This window comes from Pygocentrus nattereri, chromosome 19 (genome assembly GCF_015220715.1).
Source record: "Pygocentrus nattereri isolate fPygNat1 chromosome 19, fPygNat1.pri, whole genome shotgun sequence".
Lineage (NCBI taxonomy): Eukaryota > Metazoa > Chordata > Actinopteri > Characiformes > Serrasalmidae > Pygocentrus > Pygocentrus nattereri.
This window is the reverse complement of record NC_051229.1, coordinates 5707858-5728009: the sequence shown is the minus strand read 5'-3', so window position 1 is coordinate 5728009 and position 20152 is coordinate 5707858. Positions and strand designations below refer to the sequence as shown.

General features: G+C 43.3%; 1 protein-coding gene across 1 annotated transcript; it reads left to right on the top strand.

The window, feature by feature from the left end:
* Window positions 1–400: 400 nt before the first annotated feature.
* bpnt2 (3'(2'), 5'-bisphosphate nucleotidase 2) lies at window positions 401–11050 on the top strand. The gene is made up of 5 exons (XM_017712248.2): window positions 401–1164; window positions 4888–5047; window positions 5418–5513; window positions 8512–8673; window positions 10361–11050. The coding sequence occupies exons 1-5, from the start codon at window positions 634–636 to the stop codon at window positions 10627–10629; spliced, it is 1218 nt and encodes a 405-aa protein (XP_017567737.1). The 5' UTR covers window positions 401–633; the 3' UTR covers window positions 10630–11050.
* Window positions 11051–20152: the final 9102 nt, after the last annotated feature.

Here is a 20152-nt window from a genome sequence, read left to right as displayed (position 1 = left end):
TAACATTACTGCTGGGAAAGCAAATATCACATCTACAGTCATTACCCTCTACATTTTTATCATTAGAGGGGAGGTATTGAAGTATTTTAGTGAGCAAGCATTGACAAATGAATACGCAAAACAAGGATACAAATTTGGGAAATCAATCAAACCAGCAGGGCTGATCGATGCATTGCTTGGCTAGTTTTGGGCCTGAATGCCTCTTTAAGTAATAATGTGTCTTAGAGTTCTCATAGGGGTGCTTAGAGTAGGCTTAGGCCCATGTGGAGCTGCTAGGTTCTAAACAGCTATAACGCTCTTGATTTGAGACACAGCCGGCACTAAATTTACCGTTAAATTTCGACGGGCGGAAGTAGCGCCCTTTGTAGGGCACTAGTTCTTCGCGATTCGGAACACAGCCTGGGTTTCCGACCTGGAAGGAGAAGCGTTAGTGCGACGTGGAAGAAGGCTGAGCTTCTCCAACACAGACCGCGTCTGTCCGTTTCTCTCACAGTCGGACTCTTTCAGGGGTCTTTTAAGCGTCTGCGGGCACTGACAGCGCTTTGAGGGCCAGCCTTCGGACCGGCGGGTCGGCGTAAGTTAGTGGAAATCGCACAACCGCAGAGCGTCCATGAGTCCGGCGTTAGCTAGTTAATGTTAGCGGCTGGCAGTGCAGCCAAGGCTCCGTGGATTCAGGCTCCGTGGGTTCGGGCTCCGTTTCACAAAGAGCAAAAACAAAACAATGCGCATGTTTGTGAACGGCCAGAGCAGCTAGCCGGTGAGCGAAAGTCTCCGTCAGGTCAGTGTGAGTTAGTTCAAGGGGCTGGAGATCCAGCAGCTGCCGCTATGGCACCGATGGGAATCCGGCTGTCCCCGCTCGGAGTGGCCGTGTTCTGTCTGCTCGGGCTCGGCGTGATTTACCACCTGTACGCCGGGGTCCTCTCCAGCAGGTTCGCCGCCTTCAGGCAGAAGAAGACGGTGGATCTCCGGGAGCTCCTGGCTCTGTCCATCGAGGCCGCGGTGCAGGGAGGGAGAGAGGTGAAGCGCATCCGAGTGGAGGACAACCTGGAGGAGAGATCTAAAGGGAAGACCAAAGAAGGGGCCAGCGAGAAGCTGACACTTGGCGACCTCAACTCGCACAGGAAGATGTATTACCTGATAAAAAACACCTACCCTTACTTACAGGTGAGGTGGGGGTGGGAGAGGATAGAGGGAGGAGGGAGGGGAGCGGTCGTGATTCCAGCAACAGAAATGTACTAAATAATGGTTGGTTAGTGTAGTGGGTAACTCCTACACTATACCAATAAGAGTCCTTGGGCAAGACTCCTAACACCACCTTGGCCTGCCTGTGTAAAATGATCAAATTGTTAGTCGCTCTGGATAAGAGTGTCAACCAAATGCTGTAAATGTAATCAAGGTTTACAGTCAGAATCACTTTATACATACATATGTTACCCATAGCTTTATGACCATGGGCGCTCATTGTCCATTTCATCAGCTCTGCTTACTATATAGGTGCACTTTGTAGTTCGACAAGCACTGCTGTGTCTGATCCACTCAGGCCAGCGCAACACACACTAACACACCACCACCACATCAGTGTTACTGCTGAGAGTGATCCACCACCCAAATAGTACCTGCTCTGTGAGGGTCCATGGGGGTCCTGACCACTGAAGAACAGAGTATCAGAGAAACAGATGGACTACAGTCTGTAACTGTAGAACTACAGAGTGCAGCTATACAGTAAGTGGAGCTTACTGTATAAACAAGGAGGTGGTCATGATGTCATGCCTGATCGGCGTATGAGGTATTTGACTTGCTGAGTGCACACGGTTTGCATGTAACTGACTGAACAGACAATATGAGATTTATTTAAGGGGCAAATAGAGTCAAATTTGAAGCTGGGGTGTGGCTGCAGGTTTTCAGTCCAAACAAACAGGAGCTCACCTGATTCTCCTTCTTTAATGAGTTGGTCTCGGTCTTCAGACACCTGATCAGGTGAGCTCCTGCTTTATGGGTAAGACTGGACACCCCTGACAAAGAGTGATAAAGGGCCAAAGTGAATGAAGCTGAAGCAGGGGCGAATAACTCCCGGCACGTTTCAGAGATTTACCTGCTCGTACACACCTGATGTGTTTTAGTGTAAGAACTGCCAAACCGTGCTGGGCACCAGCCCTCCAGGACTTGAGTTGTGCATCACTGAGCTAAAGAGAAGTGTGAACGTGTACACACGCAGCTCTGAGTAGACAGATAATACAATAGCTATTATTATTATTAGCTGTTGTCAGAACAAAACCTCGTATCTCCAAAATGGTAAGTTTACAGAAAAAGGAAAAAACCTACCTTACTTTTCATGTAAGTCAATGGAACCAGACTTTTTCCCAGTTTATTTTGAACCATTTCTCTCGGTCCTTTCATTATGAGATTTGCACACAATGTGAAGAGCAACCGGCGTTTTCAGTTTAGGCCACCGACTCAAAAATGACAAAGATGGATTAAAGTGTGAAGCGTCCACTGTTGTTGATGAGCTCCACGGCTCTGGAGAAGATGGCGTGGCAAAATTGGCATGTCTGACTGTGCTGGCTTTGATGGCCCTGAATCTTCTACCAGAGGGGAACTTCTGGAAGAAGAGATGACCAGGATGAGAGGGGTCAGCTGTAATGTTGCCAGTTTAGTCAAAGCAGGCAAACCACTTAACTGCGCTGCTTGCCCCAGAGTTGGGCAGTAGTACAACGGTCTGACGATACACATCGTTATTGTGATAAATTATCTCGCAATACAATATTGCGCATGTCGTCAGTACTTGTAGAACAGTGACCACTTCCTGACTCTAAGTTTCTCTAGGATGGAACATTTCACGTCAAACCACTTTAAATAACTTTGTTTACATCTTAATAATTGAGTTATTTTTAAAAAGGGGTGGACTTGCCCTTTACCCAAACACCCTACGTTGTTTCTCAGCTCCAGAAATGAAGATGAACCAGCTAAAAAAAAGACACTTAATAAACACTCACTGCTTTAACAAACCTGATACTGGCACTGTCCCCAAAAAAAAGTTTGAGAGAGGTCAGCTGTAATGTTGCCAGTTTAGCAGATGTGTCCGAGCATGCAGACCACCGAACTGTGCTGAAGGCCCTCCAGGACCCAGAGATGGGCAGCAGTATACAGGGTGGTTCAAAAAGATTCTGCTGACTTCAAAACCGTTTATTTCTCTAGTAAATCGTAACAGATCAGAGCAGTGACCTGTAAACGGTTTAAATGAGCGTAAAGTTTATTATGTGTATTTATAAGGTCTCAGTATGAACCTCCTCCAGCTGTACGGACGACATCAACACCACAGTCCAACTCATCCCATGCTGGATTGAGCGTGTCGGGCGTCGCTGCACTCACGGCTCTTTCAGTGTGATTTCGGAGATCGTTCAGTGCTGTGGAACCAACGACGGACGCTCTGAGCTTCTGGAGCTTCACTGCCCATGAAAATCACACAGCACAGTTCTGACGGATTCACTCTTATTGACGTGGAGAACGCAGAACGCTTTCTGCTCAGGGGTCTTAACTCCTCGCAGAACGAAGGCAGCAGTCTTTCTCTGACAGTCAGAGACTCTTATGACCCCCTCTTACAGTTGGATTGTGGTTGGTTCCTCGGTGCCTCACGGTTGGAAAAAAAAAACATGGCTTTGGTGCAACACTGTGCAAAACATTGAATAAAATCTATGTGCTCACAGTTTTTGACAGTATTTTTTAAAAATGCATCAATACTAGTTCCTTTTTCTCAGTTCCTACTGATCAGTTGTCTGAAAAAGTAAATATGACTTACTGTGTATCGTGAAATTTTCTCAAAGTATTATGATATTTTATTTTTGCCATATCAGCCACCCATAGTAGTAGCCGCGGCTTTCAGCTCCTGCGCCACTGTTTAGGAACTGCAGCCACAAAAAGTGCTTCTTTTGAATAAAAACCATTTTTACAGAGAAACTATTTGTAGTTACAGTAACATGTTTGTTTAGTACTTCTACAGTATATTTCGGGGCGGCAGGTTGCTCTTAAACATGCACAGGTTCACGCAGTCAGACTCTCCAGCTCGACCGCACCACAAACTTTTATTTCATGATCTTGTATCCAGAATCTCAAACAGCTCCCTGCTCCCTATGTAGTGCACTTTGTAGGTCTTAATGTAATGACTCCGGTACTTAAATACTGAATAATATGTCTAACAAAGGGCCATTTAGAATGAGGCACATGTGCAGAATTCAGTGCAGGATAGTGAGCACACTATTTTTGTGTAGAAGTAAAATTTCATAACTCACATTGTGCTCTATGTAGGGAGTACGTAGCCATTTGGGACACAGCTGTGGTTTAAGGGTTTCCAAACATGTTACTCACTGCCTTCTCTGCCCTTTATGTAGTAAAGCGAAACGTACTGTTGATACTCGGCCTCTTGAGCGCTGTGTAACGTCATATCTGGGTCTGAGAGTGAGGTACTGCTCTACTGCTCTGTAGGTAGACCCTTCTCATGCTGGTGTACAGCGTTAAGTAGAAACCAGTTTTCTGTGGTTGTTGACAAATAAGCCGGTTACATTTGCATTGCAGACTTTGCAAACCCATGTCCCCATCACCACTGCTGCATAGAAATCCATCAAACCTCTTTGGCTTTCTTTACATCTCAACCGCAGAATTACGCAGGCATTTTGCAAAATCCGGTGATGTACTAACGTAACTAGAAGCTCCTAATTTGGTTCCTTTATTCCCCTAAGCACTTGCATACGTTAGTTACATTACTTTGTGTGGACACTGCATACCAGTGACTATCATAAGCTGTTATAATAAACTGTTAGTTATCTACTAAAGCTAATAATGAGCTATTTTTAATGTGCTTTCGTTCAGATGTCCTTTATGCCTCTTTGTTAGGTGAACTCAGAAGAGCATGATAACTCTGATGGAGAAGCCACCATATGGACCCGCAACATCCCTTCTGAGATTCTGAATAAGATCCCGGAGGGTAAACTGGTGCCCGCAGAGAGTGTGACTGTGTGGATCGATCCGTTGGACGCCACTCAGGAATACACAGGTGTGTTGACTCGAAGCACGGCATATGTTGGCGCCTTCATTTAGTAGAATAATCAGCAGATTTTGCTCTGTTTAAGGGCAAAATACATGAACGATGGTTGGAATTTCATCAGTTTGATGTTGTGCTAATTAATTTTTTATAAATATTTTGATATATAATTTTATCTATAAATGATATTTGGATAGAATGTATTAATTGTTTAAAGAAGTCACCTAAAGAATATTAAAGTTCACAAGGTTTAGTGATTAAAGTGTCCACATACTTTTGGGGCCACTGTGTATTTGTATATGACGGATGCACCAGTAAAGTGATCCGACAAGGTGATACTGGACTGCATTCTTTATTCTTTGTTTATTGTTTTTTAAACCAGAAAACCTGCGGAAATATGTGACGACTATGGTGTGTGTGGCTGTAGATGGAGATCCTGTTCTAGGCGTGATCCACAAACCCTTCACTGGGTTTACAGGTGTGTCTGTTTGAATTTTAAACGAACAGCTGACCAAAAGATTCACATTGTTGACAATGACAGTAATGTCAACACTCCTAATGAATTCTGCTGTTACCTGTAGTTCATAGTGATGTTTGTTTAAAGGAAATTTTTCTATAACTGATTTTGAAACCTTGAGAGACACCGATCTGATGTCTTGAACTCCTTGAGACCACTGGCGGTTCCAAAACGCACTTCGTCATATTCTTCATAAATTTTATAATTAGATAAGCTCCGTTCAGAAGCTGGGCATCGTGTGAGGCTGTAGCTCTTCTCTCCAGTCTAATAGACGGTGATGTCATTTTAAACCCTTATAATAAAAGAAGCTGAACTTTGTTTTTCTACTGAAAGTCGACCCGTTTTTCCCCAAATCTGGGCTCTAAACTATAAACAGACGGCGTCTCTTCAGTGATCTGCTCTGGAAACATCACTTTTAGAAAATAACACAAAGAGCGTCGGAGATTTTTGGTCTTTCAGCAGTAAATTGTAAGCATAGAGCAACATGTGTGATCATAAAACATGTTTCTGTTAATTTGAGGGGCTTTTACAAAATAAATAAATAAAATTACATTTATTTCATGCAGTTATCGCATAATTTGCCTTACGATTTGGTCACGTAAACTCAGATGGAAAGTCCAAGAGATACCCCGGACAATAAGAGGCTGTAGCCTACTTGCCTTCAAAATGAGTTCATTTTTACTGAAGTACTTCATTCAAGGTGATCTGAAGGTAGACTAGAGCTTTTTTTTTCTGTTCCTGCAAGATTTCATCCCATTCCTGCCCGGTCCCACAGAAAATTGCAATCAGTTGTCTCGCTTCCACCCACAATCGAAAGTTTTGGCCCCTCTATGCAGTTCAGTCAAGGTGAACTGACATCCAGTAGTTGACACAGTCTATTCACAAATGTGTTATTCTCTGCTATAATAACACATAACTTGTTTTAAATGTGGTGGAAATCCGTCTGCGATCACCTCTGAATGTGGTTTGGGTGGTCTGATCGTAATCCACTCTCAGTGCGTCCTGGGGGTGTTGACACACCTGGCTTTTCTTGAGGGTCAAGTGAAATCCGAAAGTGATCCGATCACCATAAGTGGGTGTGAGTGCAGGGTGTAAACAGGCCCCACATTAATGGGCGGCCTTTTGGAGTTAGCCACAGCCCAACGTGGACACCAGGGTGCTTCTGGTTACTCTCATACCACCTAAGGAGCCACCTGACTTGGTGAGCTGCGTCAAGCATCGCTGCACAGGTGCCAGAATGTAACTGCTGCTTCATTTGGTGGAACAGAAAATTTGAACAAGCTGGCAAATAAAAAAAAAAACACTGTAGAAATGAACGTTTAGTGTGTGGACAGTGTTGGGTAGAAATATTGACATGTTGCTGTTGTCAGATGAAAACCGTGTATCTTCATTTTTGACGTTTTTCAGTTTTTGACATAATTTGAAAGTAACTCTTGCCCTTTACATCCTGTGTAAATATCATGAAGAATGGACCAAAAGAAATGGCCTGGAAAAAAGTCTGGTTCCATTGACTTACATTAAAAGTAAAGTATGTTTTTTCCTTCTCCTGTAAAGTTACCATTTTGGAGATATGAGGTTTTGATCCAACAGCAGCGATTGTATGTCGGACACGTTCTAGTTCATCCCAAAGGTGTTTGATGGGGTTGAGGTTGGGACTCTGTGAGGGCCAGTCAGGTTCTTTCACACATGGCTCACCTAACCATGCCTTGATGGACCTTGCTTTGTGGTCCTGAAGGTCAAACTACTGTTTCAAAAGCATATTTGGCGTCACTGATAAAATCAAAAAGCTCATAGTTAGTAGTGTTTGGCTCAGTAATACAAAAAACATGAATTTTGAGCCCACCACAAGGGTGGGCTTTCACCCACTCGTGTTCCAACAAGCTGATTGACACAATGACATCAAGTTGAGCATTACAAGCTTTCTGTGCAGTTGAACTAGCCACTGGTCTCCTTCTTTATAACGTCTCTGGTGTGCTTCGTCTTAAAGTTAAAACGCACAAAAAAGCATCCGTATCTGATCAGTCCGTATCAGGGATGCCTGCTCTCTAGTCGTTTATCCAGCGTGGAGGAAAAGTTTCAGTTTTGGCTTGTTTTGATCACCCAGAGCTGTATATTGGGGCAGTCGTGGGCTGGAGCTTAGGGGGGCAGTCGTGGGCTGGAGCTTAGGGGGGCAGTCGTGGGCTGGAGCTTAGGGAATCAGCCTTGTGACCGGAAGGTTGCCGGTTCAATCCCCTGAGTCAACAGTATGTGACTGAAATGCCCTTGAGCAAGGCACCTAACCCCCAACTGCTCCCTGGGCTGCCCACCACTCCGGGCTGTGTGCTCACTTCCCCCTAGTGTGTGTGTGTGTGTGTGTGTGTGTGTGTGTGTGTGTGTGTGTGTGTTCGTGTTCAGTAGTGTATGTGGTGTTCCACTGCACAGATGGGTTAAAATGTGGATAACACTCACTCTCACTTTTAGAAAAGAGGTTTCCACTTTTTTGTTGTCTCTTTGTATTTAACTATTTATGTATACACCTGTTTTTGTAAGTAATGTTTCAAAATCATTTTCTGTGGTAACTGTATGATACAGATATGCCAGATAGAGATTATGTTAAAAAAGCTGGAGTGTTCCTTTAGATAAGATAAGATGATCCTTTATCAGTCCCACAGTGGGGAAATTCACAGTATTACAGCAGCAGCAGAGTAACAGAAGTAAGGCACTCAGTAATAGAAACGGGAAACAGTATAAACACTATAAACATTATAAATAATAAAAAATAAAGTTAAATCTCTAGACTATTTACAGCAAAATAAGAATAAAATAAGAGTTGCGTAAGATTGCACTTATGAACATATTGCACAATGAAAAATATTTACATTCTGAATATAAGTGTATATTGTGTGTATGGTCTACTGGGAGCAGTGTTGGTTTAAGCAGCGTTTCCTCTTGTAACTCAACTGTGCCTTCTTTCCCTCAGCTTGGGGCATGGTGGGTGGGGCAGCAAATGTGAACCGCCGTGACTCCTACAACGCAAACAACCCCAAAGTAATAGTGTCCCGCTCGCATGCGGGGAAAGTAAAGAGCTTCGTCCAGCAGGCTTTTGGGAACAGCACCGAAATCATACCAGCAGGGGGCGCAGGTACTTCATGTTCACATTCTGGATTTGGTGAAGTTCACATATTCAAAATCTAACTTTGAGTTCAGCTTGAATTCAGTTAATTTATGTTAAGTTAGTCATGTCCTACGTCTCACAGCGTCACAGTTCAGAGACATTTATTATCACTGTTCTCAGATCAGATTCATTTAAGATATTTGGGTACAAATAGTAATATTTCTAGTGTGTATATACATAAAGTGTGTTGGTCAATTTACACAACAAACGTAGTTGAAAAGCCTTTCCTCAAAAAACGTGGAGTTTGTAAATAATCTCAAGTTGACTTGCTTATCATTACTTGTATCTCTAAAATTCTAAGAGACGGAAAAAAACTAAATTCTTAAATTTTAAGATGTCACTTGATTTTAATCTGTCATTTTGGACCATCTCCGATTTCGTCAGACTTCATTAATTGTGGCCACTGCTATAGCTAATGTGATGGTGTGGTGACTATGGCATCCCCTTGTTGAGCTGGTCTGCTTGGCGTCGTAGGTCATAGTTGCGTTGGCTATAAAATGCACTGGTATGCAAGTTGAGTAGTTGGGCAATAAAATGTGCAGAAGTGTGTTCTCTGTAGAGGATGTGCAACTTATTTTCACTTAGAAAATCAATGTAATTTGAGCAGAGATGCCCAAACTTTCGTGGGTTCTTGGGTTACACCAAGACGCTGTAGCCAAACAGAAGCCAAAGACAGCTTAGCAGAGGGACCATCACAGTCACCACCACAGCAACGTTCTTAGAAATGTAAAGCTTTTATTAAACATTTCCTGTTACAAAGACTCATCTCTACAGGGCGAGTCAAAAGTCACAGGACACAGTTTTATTTTATTTAATTTTTCATTTTATTATCGACTTTTATCTCTGGGGTCATCTCAAACAAATTGTCTATGCTGAGAAAATCCGCAACAAACACCACCTTCAGCACCGCATCGTGGAGGCTTGTGACAGCACAAACAATAAAATAAGATAATCCGGTGTCCTGTGACTTTTGACTAATAAGCATTTCTGTTATTGAGGCCACAACTGCTTAATTTTTTATTAGTGGGATTGCGAGAAGCAGAAAATACTAAACGAACATCTAAGACTGAATTTAGAAGGTGTGGAAAAATATCCCTGCAGATTTCTTTGAAAAATGAATGCAAGTCTCCTGAAAAGAACAGAAGTTGTAATAAAGACAAAAAAGTAGACGCGCTAAATACTGAAAAACGTGTATTTTAGCTGTAATTTTGGCCATTTTGACTGTAAATTAAATAAAAGGTGATCTCTGACTCATGCGCATTACTGTACACCAACTGGCAACATCATTAAAGACCTTGTTTATGTACCCGTTGTCCACTTTATAAGCTCCACGTTGTAATTTCAGACTGTAGTCCATCTGTTTCTCTGATACTTTGTTACCCTGTTACACACCAACACAACACCACCACGTCAGTGTTACTGCAGTGCTGAGAATGATCCACCACCCAAACAGTACCTGCTCTGTGAGGGTCCATGGGGGTCCTGACCACTGAAGAACAGCGTAACAAAGTATCAGAGAAACAGATGGACTACAGTCTGTAACTGTAGAACTACAAAGTGCATCTATGTCATAAGTGGAGCTGATGAAATGGACAATGAACTGGCCAGTCGGTGTATATTAAAAATTTAAACATGAATATCCTTCTTTTCCCAGGATATAAAGTGCTTGCGCTTCTGGATGTTTCTGATGAGGAATACGAGAAGGCAGACATGTACATCCACGTGACGTACATTAAGAAGTGGGACATATGTGCCGGAAATGCCATTTTAAAGGCTCTAGGTGGTCATATGACCACTCTAAAAGGAGAAGACATCGACTACTCTGGCTCTGAGAAGAATACAGGTGGCTTGCTGGCCAGCATTGACATAGACCACAAAGCTTTAGTGAACAGACTACCACCGTGGGATGAGAACAAATACTAAGCGGCCGATCCTGAACATCTTGGCTTTGAACTTGTGTTAAATGATGAAGAACCTGTTGAAGCACAAGGTTAAGGTGACTGGGCCGACGGCAGCCGCTCAGCCCTACCAAGGATAATGTAAGAGATCCGAGCAACTAACGCAGCTTCTCTATGTTCAAGGAAGAGTGCCTTCGGCTGCGGTGGATAATGGATTCGGTTGTTCGCACTTAACGTTTAAAATGTTTAACGGTGGGATAATTTCTTTAAGGAGGAGTCTTTAATATTTGATGATACGACGTAAAAAGAGCAGGGTCTTGGTAAGGCCGTGTTATTAATTATTAATCTCCATGTTCGACACAAATCTTAGTTTGGTCTCCGTTTGGTAAGTTCTCGCTTTAAGTGTGATGCATTGGGGGGTTTAAAGTGATGGTTTGATGCAAAAATTTGCGAGCTTTCCCCTTTATTCTATACATAGTTGATCAGCCAAGACATGTTTGGTGGCAACAAACAGATCTGGGTTCATTTTTATCAGTTGGGTTGAGGGAAATACATACAAATACAATAAAAGCAACAGCAAAGGTTCTAACTTCTGACTGGTGCTGTATCACCTTTAGATGGTAGCAGTGAGTGGTGTTTATTTATAGGAGTAGGTTGATCAGTCAAGAATTTTGGCTGAAGAACATAAGACATGAGGCTAACGTTGCTAACAAACACTGGTAGTCAATAGGCACCCAAACAGTTTCCGTAAATACATCCCCAAACCTTGTCCACTCAAACCACATCCAGGTCTTCGTTCAGACCAGTCGATGTGGTTTAGAACAGCAGACTATGAAGTATAAGAATGCTATTATACAGCAGTTAGTTCCAGCCACGCCAGCTGATTGGTTAGAAGTGATCTAATCGTGCTGTTATCATCACCGTAACATCACGGGTTTTTCACAAACACCGCATCACTGAGACGCCGTTGCTAAGCAACGAGTTTGACAGCTGTAGGAGACGCTCAGGCCATCTGAAATTTTTACTTCTTTCTTTGCCACGAACAGAAAACGGACACTTTTAAAGATCACTTTTGACCGACAGCTAATTATGTCCGACTCTGAAGACGAGACGACACTAAATTCCCAAACTGTCGTCACCACTGAGCAGCTTTTCAGTCGGCAGCTGTGACAGAAGAGCAGCTGAACAACCTGGAATCAGCCAGAAATGAACCCAACACCATTCGCCAAACTAAACGGGCTGTAAGAAGCTTTACAGACCGGCTGGAACAAAACAACATTAATACTGATCTGGAGAAACTGACCAAACTGAGCTGAACCTGATATTGGGTCAGTTTTACGGCTCAGTCTGATTTGGTCAGACTCTGAAGATCAGACACGTCTGGCGAATGGTGTTGGGTTCATTTCTGGCTGATTCCAGGTTGTTCAGCTGTTCTTCTGTCACAGCTGCCGACTGAAAAGCTGCTCAGTGGTGACGACAGTTTGGGAATTTAGTGTGAGGATCTGGAGAACGAACTGCCGGCTGTGCAGCGAGTGGGCGGGGCTCGTTACTCTGACGAGCAGCTCGTTAAGGAGCTATAATTTGGAGGAAGGAACTGAACATTAAAACATTAAACGCTGCGTTCACGGCCAGTTTATTCATTTCTTACTGTGTTTATTTAACTGCTGTATTAAAGCAGTAGAGCACTCGAGGAGGGAGTTATCACCAATAACATCACGGCTGTGATGATCTACGGCCACCAAATCACAGCTGTGATGTTATTTCATGATAACACACTCCCTCTCGGGTTCTATTGCTGAATTAAAAGCTAATGGGGCAGCTGTTTGGGAAAACTGTCATTTCTTCTTTCCAGAATGCAATCTGGTGTCATCCTAGCTTAAATGTGTAAATGAGGTCTATGCATTTTACTAAATAGTTTTTTTTTAAACAGGTTTACGTACCATATGACTGTAATTTGAACCAAGTATAGGTTCTGGCATGTATTTGCTTACAGTGTTTGTTAGCACTGTTAGTATCGCAGCTCAAGTTCTAAACTAAAGGTGCAAAACTTGGACACTAAATGTATTGGCTGATGGACTGCATCTGGGTCCAGGGGGAAATCATGAAAATTAGATTTATCGGCAAACTGTTCCTTTAATGTTTGTTGACATAAGGCAGCAGTGAGTAAAGTTTGTTTATTTGATGTTTGTTAGTAACTAGTCGGCCAGTTTGGCCACTTCAGTACAAGAAGTCAGATAAAACCTAATGACTGTGACAGGCCTACATTTAGGCATGCAGTTTGCATGATGCTTATTGGTTGTTCTGTTAGGTTTCTTCACTTGTTTAGGTACCTTAGCCTCATCGTTCCAGTGGTAAAACCAGAGGTTATGAGGAGCCTGGCTTTTCCTATTTCACGTCATATCAAAAACAGGCCAGCGAAACAGCAGAGGGCACTCGCGAGCGAGTCCTCAATGAATGGGGGTGAAAGGATCTCACTGGCTAAAAACGTTTCTTTAATTTTAGAAAGTAGAAGGATGTGTTTTACTAAAAAAGTCAAGAAATCTCGCCTGTGTTTCCTTTTTTCTACAGCAAACGGGTTTTGGGCAGCAGGACGCTAACGTTTCTGCTACCGTAGTGCTGATTGGTTGGCGAGCGGAGCAGCTCATTGGCTGTTGGCGCTCACTGACGTCGGGGCCGCTTTAAACTCCTATAGCTCGAGTTTAAAAGCTCGTAAAAATATAACAGCGGTGTTAAAATGTTTTATTATATTCAGTGTGCAGGAAACGACCTCATCCTTTTACCTTAAAATGTTTAAGCGTTTATAAACTATGATTTTGCTCAAGTGCTCCGGATCAACCCATTCATTTTGGACTCGCTCGGGAGCGCCCTCTAGTGTTCGACCTGGAAGACATTACAGAGGGGTAGTTCTCCCCTTTGCAAGTTCTATGGTGAAACTAAAGAATCAGATTTTAGACAACAGATGTCTTCACTGATCGGCTGCGTTTGAGTTAAGGAGGAAAATGAATCTTTTTTTCTTTTTTTTTTCTTTGTCAAACTTTTGCTAATTGACGCCTGAATGAACGATTGTGTTTTTTATTATTATTATTATTATTATTATTACTGTGAAAAGAACTACACTTGTGTGCATGGCACTGCTCCTCAGTTTGAACAACCATCTCTGCAGTGGTGGGAGCGACCCTCGCCCGCTCTCACCAGGCACTCTGTCGTCCTAGTTTATACACTGACTCCTGAATCGCTGTAGATGAAATGGATTTCTCCGAAATGATATTGTGATAAGAATAATCAGATTTTTTTTTAGGGAATACGGTTTAAATAAGGGTGTTTGTGTTTTTTTTTCTGTGCGCGTGTGACGTTTTGTTTATGTAACGAACGGAACCATGCGCAGATTGTTAATGTAGCGCTTGTAATCCTCACTGTGATGACTGACTCCACCCTATGACTGAGTTTCGGTATGCGTGTTTGTGCGTGTGCATGGCTCATGCTTCCGTGGCTCGTGCATCTGTTCCCGCAAGTGCTGTGCATGAGTATGGACTGTAAATATTTGCAGGTAATTGAGTTTTCACCATTTAAACACCTGCATGTGCCCCTTTAGACGGCTGAGGCATGTTTGTGGTCGGTGTCATTGTGCTACTTTTAATTTAATTTTAGTTTTCAGTTACAATAAAGAGCAAACTGTCTTTTTCTGCGGAAGGAACCATCAAGGTGGTGTTTTGCCTTGTTGAACCGTCAGCATATTTTTGGTGAAGGACGTCAAATGAAAGTGGTCAAATAAATTGTACTATATTCTGTATCTGAGTGGTGGTAAATGTGCACATACAGACTAAAGCGTGCTTTTCACAGATCATTTTGTTTGAGAATGTGAAATACACATTAAGTTGAAATAGAAATTCTGCACCACTAGATGGCAGAGTGGTCCCAAAGAAGCATTCGTGTATGATTTCCATGCAAAACACATGCACTCACTGGCCACTTCATCTAAAGCTCTAGCTTGTTGCGTTAGTCCTCCTCCATCGCTTAAGCGATGGTGGTGGACCACTCTCAGCCCACCAGGTTTCGTGTCAGTGTCACTGCTGTGATGAAAATGGTCCAAATAATATCTGGTTAACAACGGTTCTGTGGTCATAAACTGACCAGTGATGATACATTCTGCAGCAGGTGGGCTACAGTGTGTAATTATACGTCTTCAGTAATAAATGGCTTACAAACTTCAATCTTCTATAAAATTGGACCTACATAGTAGGCATTTCCAATGAAGTGGCCAGTGAGTGGAAGTACAAGATAGGTGTGTCTACTAATGTTGACAGTGAGCAAAAGTACGAGGTGGAGGTTTCCAGTTAAGTGGCCCGGTGAGCGGAAGTACGACGTGGGGGGTTTCCAGTTAAGTGGCCCGGTGAGCGGAAGTACGACGTGGGGGGTTTCCAGTTAAGTGGCCCGGTGAGCGGAAGTACGACGTGGGGGGGTTTCCAGTTAAGTGGCCCGGTGAGCGGAAGTACGACGTGGGGGGTTTCCAGTTAAGTGGCCCGGTGAGCGGAAGTACGACGTGGGGGGTTTCCAGTTAAGTGGCCCGGTGAGCGGAAGTACGACGTGGGGGGTTTCCAGTTAAGTGGCCCGGTGAGCGGAAGTACGACGTGGGGGGTTTCCAGTTAAGTGGCCCGGTGAGCGGAAGTACGACGTGGGGGGTTTCCAGTTAAGTGGCCCGGTGAGCGGAAGTACGACGGTGGGGGTTTCCAGTTAAGTGGCCCGGTGAGCGGAAGTACGACGGGGGGGGTTTCCAGTTAAGTGGCCCGGTGAGCGGAAGTACGACGGGGGGGGTTTCCAGTTAAGTGGCCCGGTGAGCGGAAGTACGACGGGGGGGGTTTCCAAATAAGCTAGCGAGCAGAACAAAAATGCAGACTAAATTCAGGATTTGTCAGAAGCAGCGACTGCTGTTCAGGATATAGAAACATTGCAAAAACCCCAATATGTGATTACTGTGAAATTGATTTGGAATCATTGAGGGAGAAGCTCATGGACAGTGTGCTTTGAGGCTGTCGGTTTTCTGTCATGTTATTAAATACAGAAAAAATTTTGAAAGTACTGTTTTTGGTAACTGAATGGTACAGATGCCGCAGACTGAGATTAGGTTGAGAAACACGGTTTTCCTTCATAGGACCACCAATTGAAACATTCTTAAGGGAAGCAAATCTGGTTCTTTTATGTCGTCGCTCCAGAGAATCCTCTGTCAGTTCAAAACCTCTCACTCACTTGGAACAAACAACCACTATCTCACATTTGCTCTGAAAGTCGTTCTCGTAACTTAATCAGATTTTCCTATAACTTTTCAACGTCCAAGTCACTTCCACAAAAAAGGTGAATGGTGTTAGTATCGTTTATTCTGAAGTTGCAGAGGAATGGCAACTGATTTAAGCTAGCAGATTGCTGCTTTGTCCCCGAGAGCCTAACAGGTGGTACAACACCATCTGCAAAGTGTCCCCTTGAACCTTCATTATAAATAATTCAATTTAAATGGAAACTTCTGCTGGGATTTCAGAAGAAAACGGCTGCACGACACAACGATGTTCACGCTGCTTTATTGCAGCTTAGACGGCCAGCCCAGCTTGCCTGCGTTACTTTTTGCCAGTCACGCTTTAGCATTTCTCCACCTGCCCCCAATTCAAACAGCATAATGTGATTTTCCATCTCTAAGTGTGATTTTGCCATCGAGGGCCTAAAATCTACAGCCTTTTGTCAGGTCTTTGGACCTAGAATGTCAAAAGCAAACGCACGGAGACAGGAATTAGCTTCAATGAACACAATTAAAAATGTAAACTGATCATTCAAACTGCAGAAATGACTCATCAGCTGGTATGTGGCTGGTATAGTGTCGTGTGTAACACCTTTGCCCTCCATGCCACAGACTAGGATTTGATTCCCCACCTGGGAAGCACCCTTTTCTTTACCAACACTGCCTTCACCTACCTGCGTAAAATGAGCATATTGTAAGTGGGGCTGGGCGCTAATTATTGTGATATAACTATAGAGCAATAAGAAAGGTCTGATACATGTTCTGTATGATTCACCATTCTCACTCTTCCACGTTCTAGCAACACTCCTGGTGGTAGTTTCTACGGCAATTAAAGCAACACTATTCTGCTGTCGCCAGGAGAGGGCGCATTTTTCACGTTTTCCGACATGATTAGAGAGGGAGAGGGCGACGAGTAAAATGACTTTAGCCACGGCTGAAACGTGGAGTTATACATTCCCTGTTTGACTGGAGCGACCAGCGATCTGTTCGCCTGTGACCGAGTGTGAGTGACGAGATAAGTGGGGTCACTCTACTGTCCTACAGTGTACTCACCTGTACATTCCAACAAGCTTTAGCAGCATTAAATCACGTCTGCTTCTCTCATCTACAGCACTTTTACAGCGCTCAGTCATGTTTTAGTATTAGTGCATTCCCAAGCAAGGAAAGTGAAAGAAAGAAGTGGGTAATTGCAATTTACAGTCCTCATTTAAACGAAGGTAAACTGAGGAAGCCGTGAGGCATTGGAAAGCGGGAGAATGCCGTCTTTCCAGGCTTGCTGGTTGTAGCAGCTGGCTAATTTGAAGGAGTGCTCTGTCACTCGCACAACACAGGGAAAAGGTTACTGTAGATCAAACAAGACACAGAAGCACTGATTTCAGTTTAAATGTACCTAAAAGGAGGACTCCATTTGTCTGGTATTGTTCTATTAATATTCAGTATTACTACGATAGAATAGCGAAATCCAGTGCCGAGCCAGCTAATGTTTGCTGTTCATACTAAGCTGACGTTGTTGAGAAGCTAAAGAGTTTAGCACTGTTGTTGGCCGCTTGTTTAGCATTTGTGACGGGATAGCCGAGCCTCGTCACCAGACAGCTGAAAATAATCTTTTCTTTCTTAAATTATGTCTATTACAAAAATTGCGGCCGTGCTTTTCCAGCTGATATAAACGGCTCACCAGACACTTTCTCCCACTGTCCCATGACAGATCTGTGAAATGTTCCACTGTTTGAGTGTTTGTCATGTTCTGGCAATAAAGGATAGTTTAAAATTATCCACCCAGAAGCAAAAATCATAAAGATTTGAGATGTATTGCGATGTGTATCGATATCGAATAATAATAGGAATTTTGTTTATCGTGATAACATTTTTGGTCATATCACCCAGCTCTAATTGTACGTCACTCAGGTTAAGATCGTCTGCCAAATGCTATAAATGTAAATGAGGGCAACTAGCTAGAAGGTAAAGTTGGGAAAGTAGCTATCATGTTATCTGGATGTCTTACCAGAGCCAGTTTATGAGGAGCCTGGCCTCTTCCTATTTCCCCGAATACCAAATCGAAGTGGTAGCAGAGAACCTGTAAAGAGGCAGTCGTGGGCTGGAGGTTAGGGAACTGGCCCTGTGACCGGAAGGTTGCTGGTTCAATCCCCAGAGCTGACAGCATGACTAAGGTGTCCTTGAGCAAGACACCTAACCCCCAGTTGCTCCCCGGGCGCCATGGATAGGGCTGCCCACCGCTCCGGGCAAGTGTGCTCACTGCCCCCTAGTGTGTGTGTGGTGTTTCGTTTCACAGATAGGTTAAATGAGGAGGTGGAATTTCCCCGTTTGTGGGATAACTTAAGAGGAGAATTACCGCACTGTATTGTCTTCCAGCTCAAACACTAGAGGGCGCTCCTGAGTGAGTCCAATATGAATGAGTTAATATGGAGCATTTGTGCAAAATCATAATTTAGAATTGCCTAAACATATTGAATGGTAGAGAATAGTCATTTCCTGAACACTGAACAGCATAAGACATTTTAGCACTCTAACAAGATTTTTAAAGAGCTTTTAAACCCCAGTTATAGGAGTCTAAAGCAGCGCCTCATGTACGTTCATAGTAGCCAATGAGCTGCTCCGCTCGCCAAGCAATCAGCACTCAGTAGCAGTAATGTTGGTGTCCTGCTGGCCAAAACCCTTTTAAGTTTTATCGGTAACATTTCTTTGTTTTTTTTTTTTGTTTTTTTTGTGAAATACGTGCTTCTACTTTCTAAAATGAAAGGAAAGTTCTGGGTGAGTGATTAGAAACTATTTTAACTTTCAGTTTTTCACCATTTACTCCCATTCATTGAGGACTCACTCACAGGCGCCCTCTGCTGTTCAGCAGTCAAGTGGCCAGGCCTCTCTTAAACCGGCTCTGGTGTTAATTCTCCTCTCTACAAGTTCTCTAGTCTTACCTCAATTTGAGTTTTTTTTTTCCTCAGGCTGAAAGGGTAGAAAATTTGTCTCTGGTGTCTGAATAAAGATACATTTATTGTATTTTTCACTTGTCCTGTGTAAAAAGCACATGAAACGTCATTTTCCATTTAACTTTTGTTTACTTTCTTCCTTGTTATGAGTGGATAAGCTTGACTTTAGCTTTTTTCAGCCTGGAGTGCAGGAAGGCTCTTGGTTTTGCAAGCAAGCAAGCAAAATTTATTTATATAGCGCTTTTTACAACAGGTGTTGTCACAAAGCAGCTTTACAGAACAATCAGTATTACAGAGAGAAAAGAAAAGAAAATCCAGGTCCGAGCCCCCATGAGCGTCGCCAGCGGCAACGGTGGCAAGGAAAAACTCCCTAGAAGAGGAAGAAACCTTCAGAGGAACCAAGACTCAGAAGGGGAGCCCATCCTCCTACAGTCGACACCATGAAGTGTTATAGTACAAAGTGGGAAAGAGAAGATCTGAGGGTGAGGACTGCACAGCGCTGCAAGGCAAGAAGCTCAGTGGTGGTCAAGCCGGTCCAGAAGGCTGGTGAGCAGCAGCACCCAATCAAGGCAGGAGAGGCAACAGCATCAGATGCACAGGATGGTCAGCTGATCAGATCGGCAGAGAAAGGAAAGAAAAACACAGAGTCAGTTCTGTAAAGAGTGGCTGACCACAGATTACAGTATAACAGAGCAGCAGAGAGTCCAGCAGGTCTAGACCTGACAGGGAGACTAATCACCAAAGGCTCCACTATACAAGTAAGTTTTTAGCCTAGACTTAAGGTTTTGGTGCTAACCAGCTTCGTTTATCCTCCAACTTCCATGTTATTGTTGATCCTCTCACTTGCAAGTCAGCGCTCAGCAGACGCATTTCTGCTCGCGTAACTTTATATGGATGACAAATGCATTCATGTACACGTTAAAAGCGGTCACTCTGACCAGCTCAAACTGTGGGTTGAGTGATCTGAACATAAACCAAACTCATCCTGAGCGTGTCTGCGTTTGGCTTTTCATGCAGTCAAGTGAAATCAGAAAACGGTTGTTAACACAAAGTGTAAACAGGCCCTTTGTGTTTTCGTACATCAGTCAGTTACTACAATACCCAGCGTGCACTGCATGTCATACAACCATTTAGAACCCCTCCCTGCCACTGGAAAAAGGAGTCGAGAGTGCACAGTTTGACAATTCTAAGTAAAAGTGTAGTAGATGGTGATGATAAACAGCATTTTAGATGTTTAGATGTTTTATTCAAGGGAAATTACTATGTAAATAATAAATACCAAACAATAAACACCAATCAGAGTATTTTGTTGAGTTGAA

What these genes read in the sequence shown, in the direction of transcription:
- bpnt2 (XM_017712248.2), top strand. Translation starts at nt 634, where the DNA reads ATGTTAGCGGCTGGCAGTGCAGCCAAGGCTCCGTGGATTCAGGCTCCG. An exon ending in ACACCTACCCTTACTTACAG is followed by an intron (nt 1,165 to 4,887) that starts GTGAGGTGGGGG and finishes CCTCTTTGTTAG; the next exon opens with GTGAACTCAGAAGAGCATGA. An exon ending in CGCCACTCAGGAATACACAG is followed by an intron (nt 5,048 to 5,417) that starts GTGTGTTGACTC and finishes TTTTTAAACCAG; the next exon opens with AAAACCTGCGGAAATATGTG.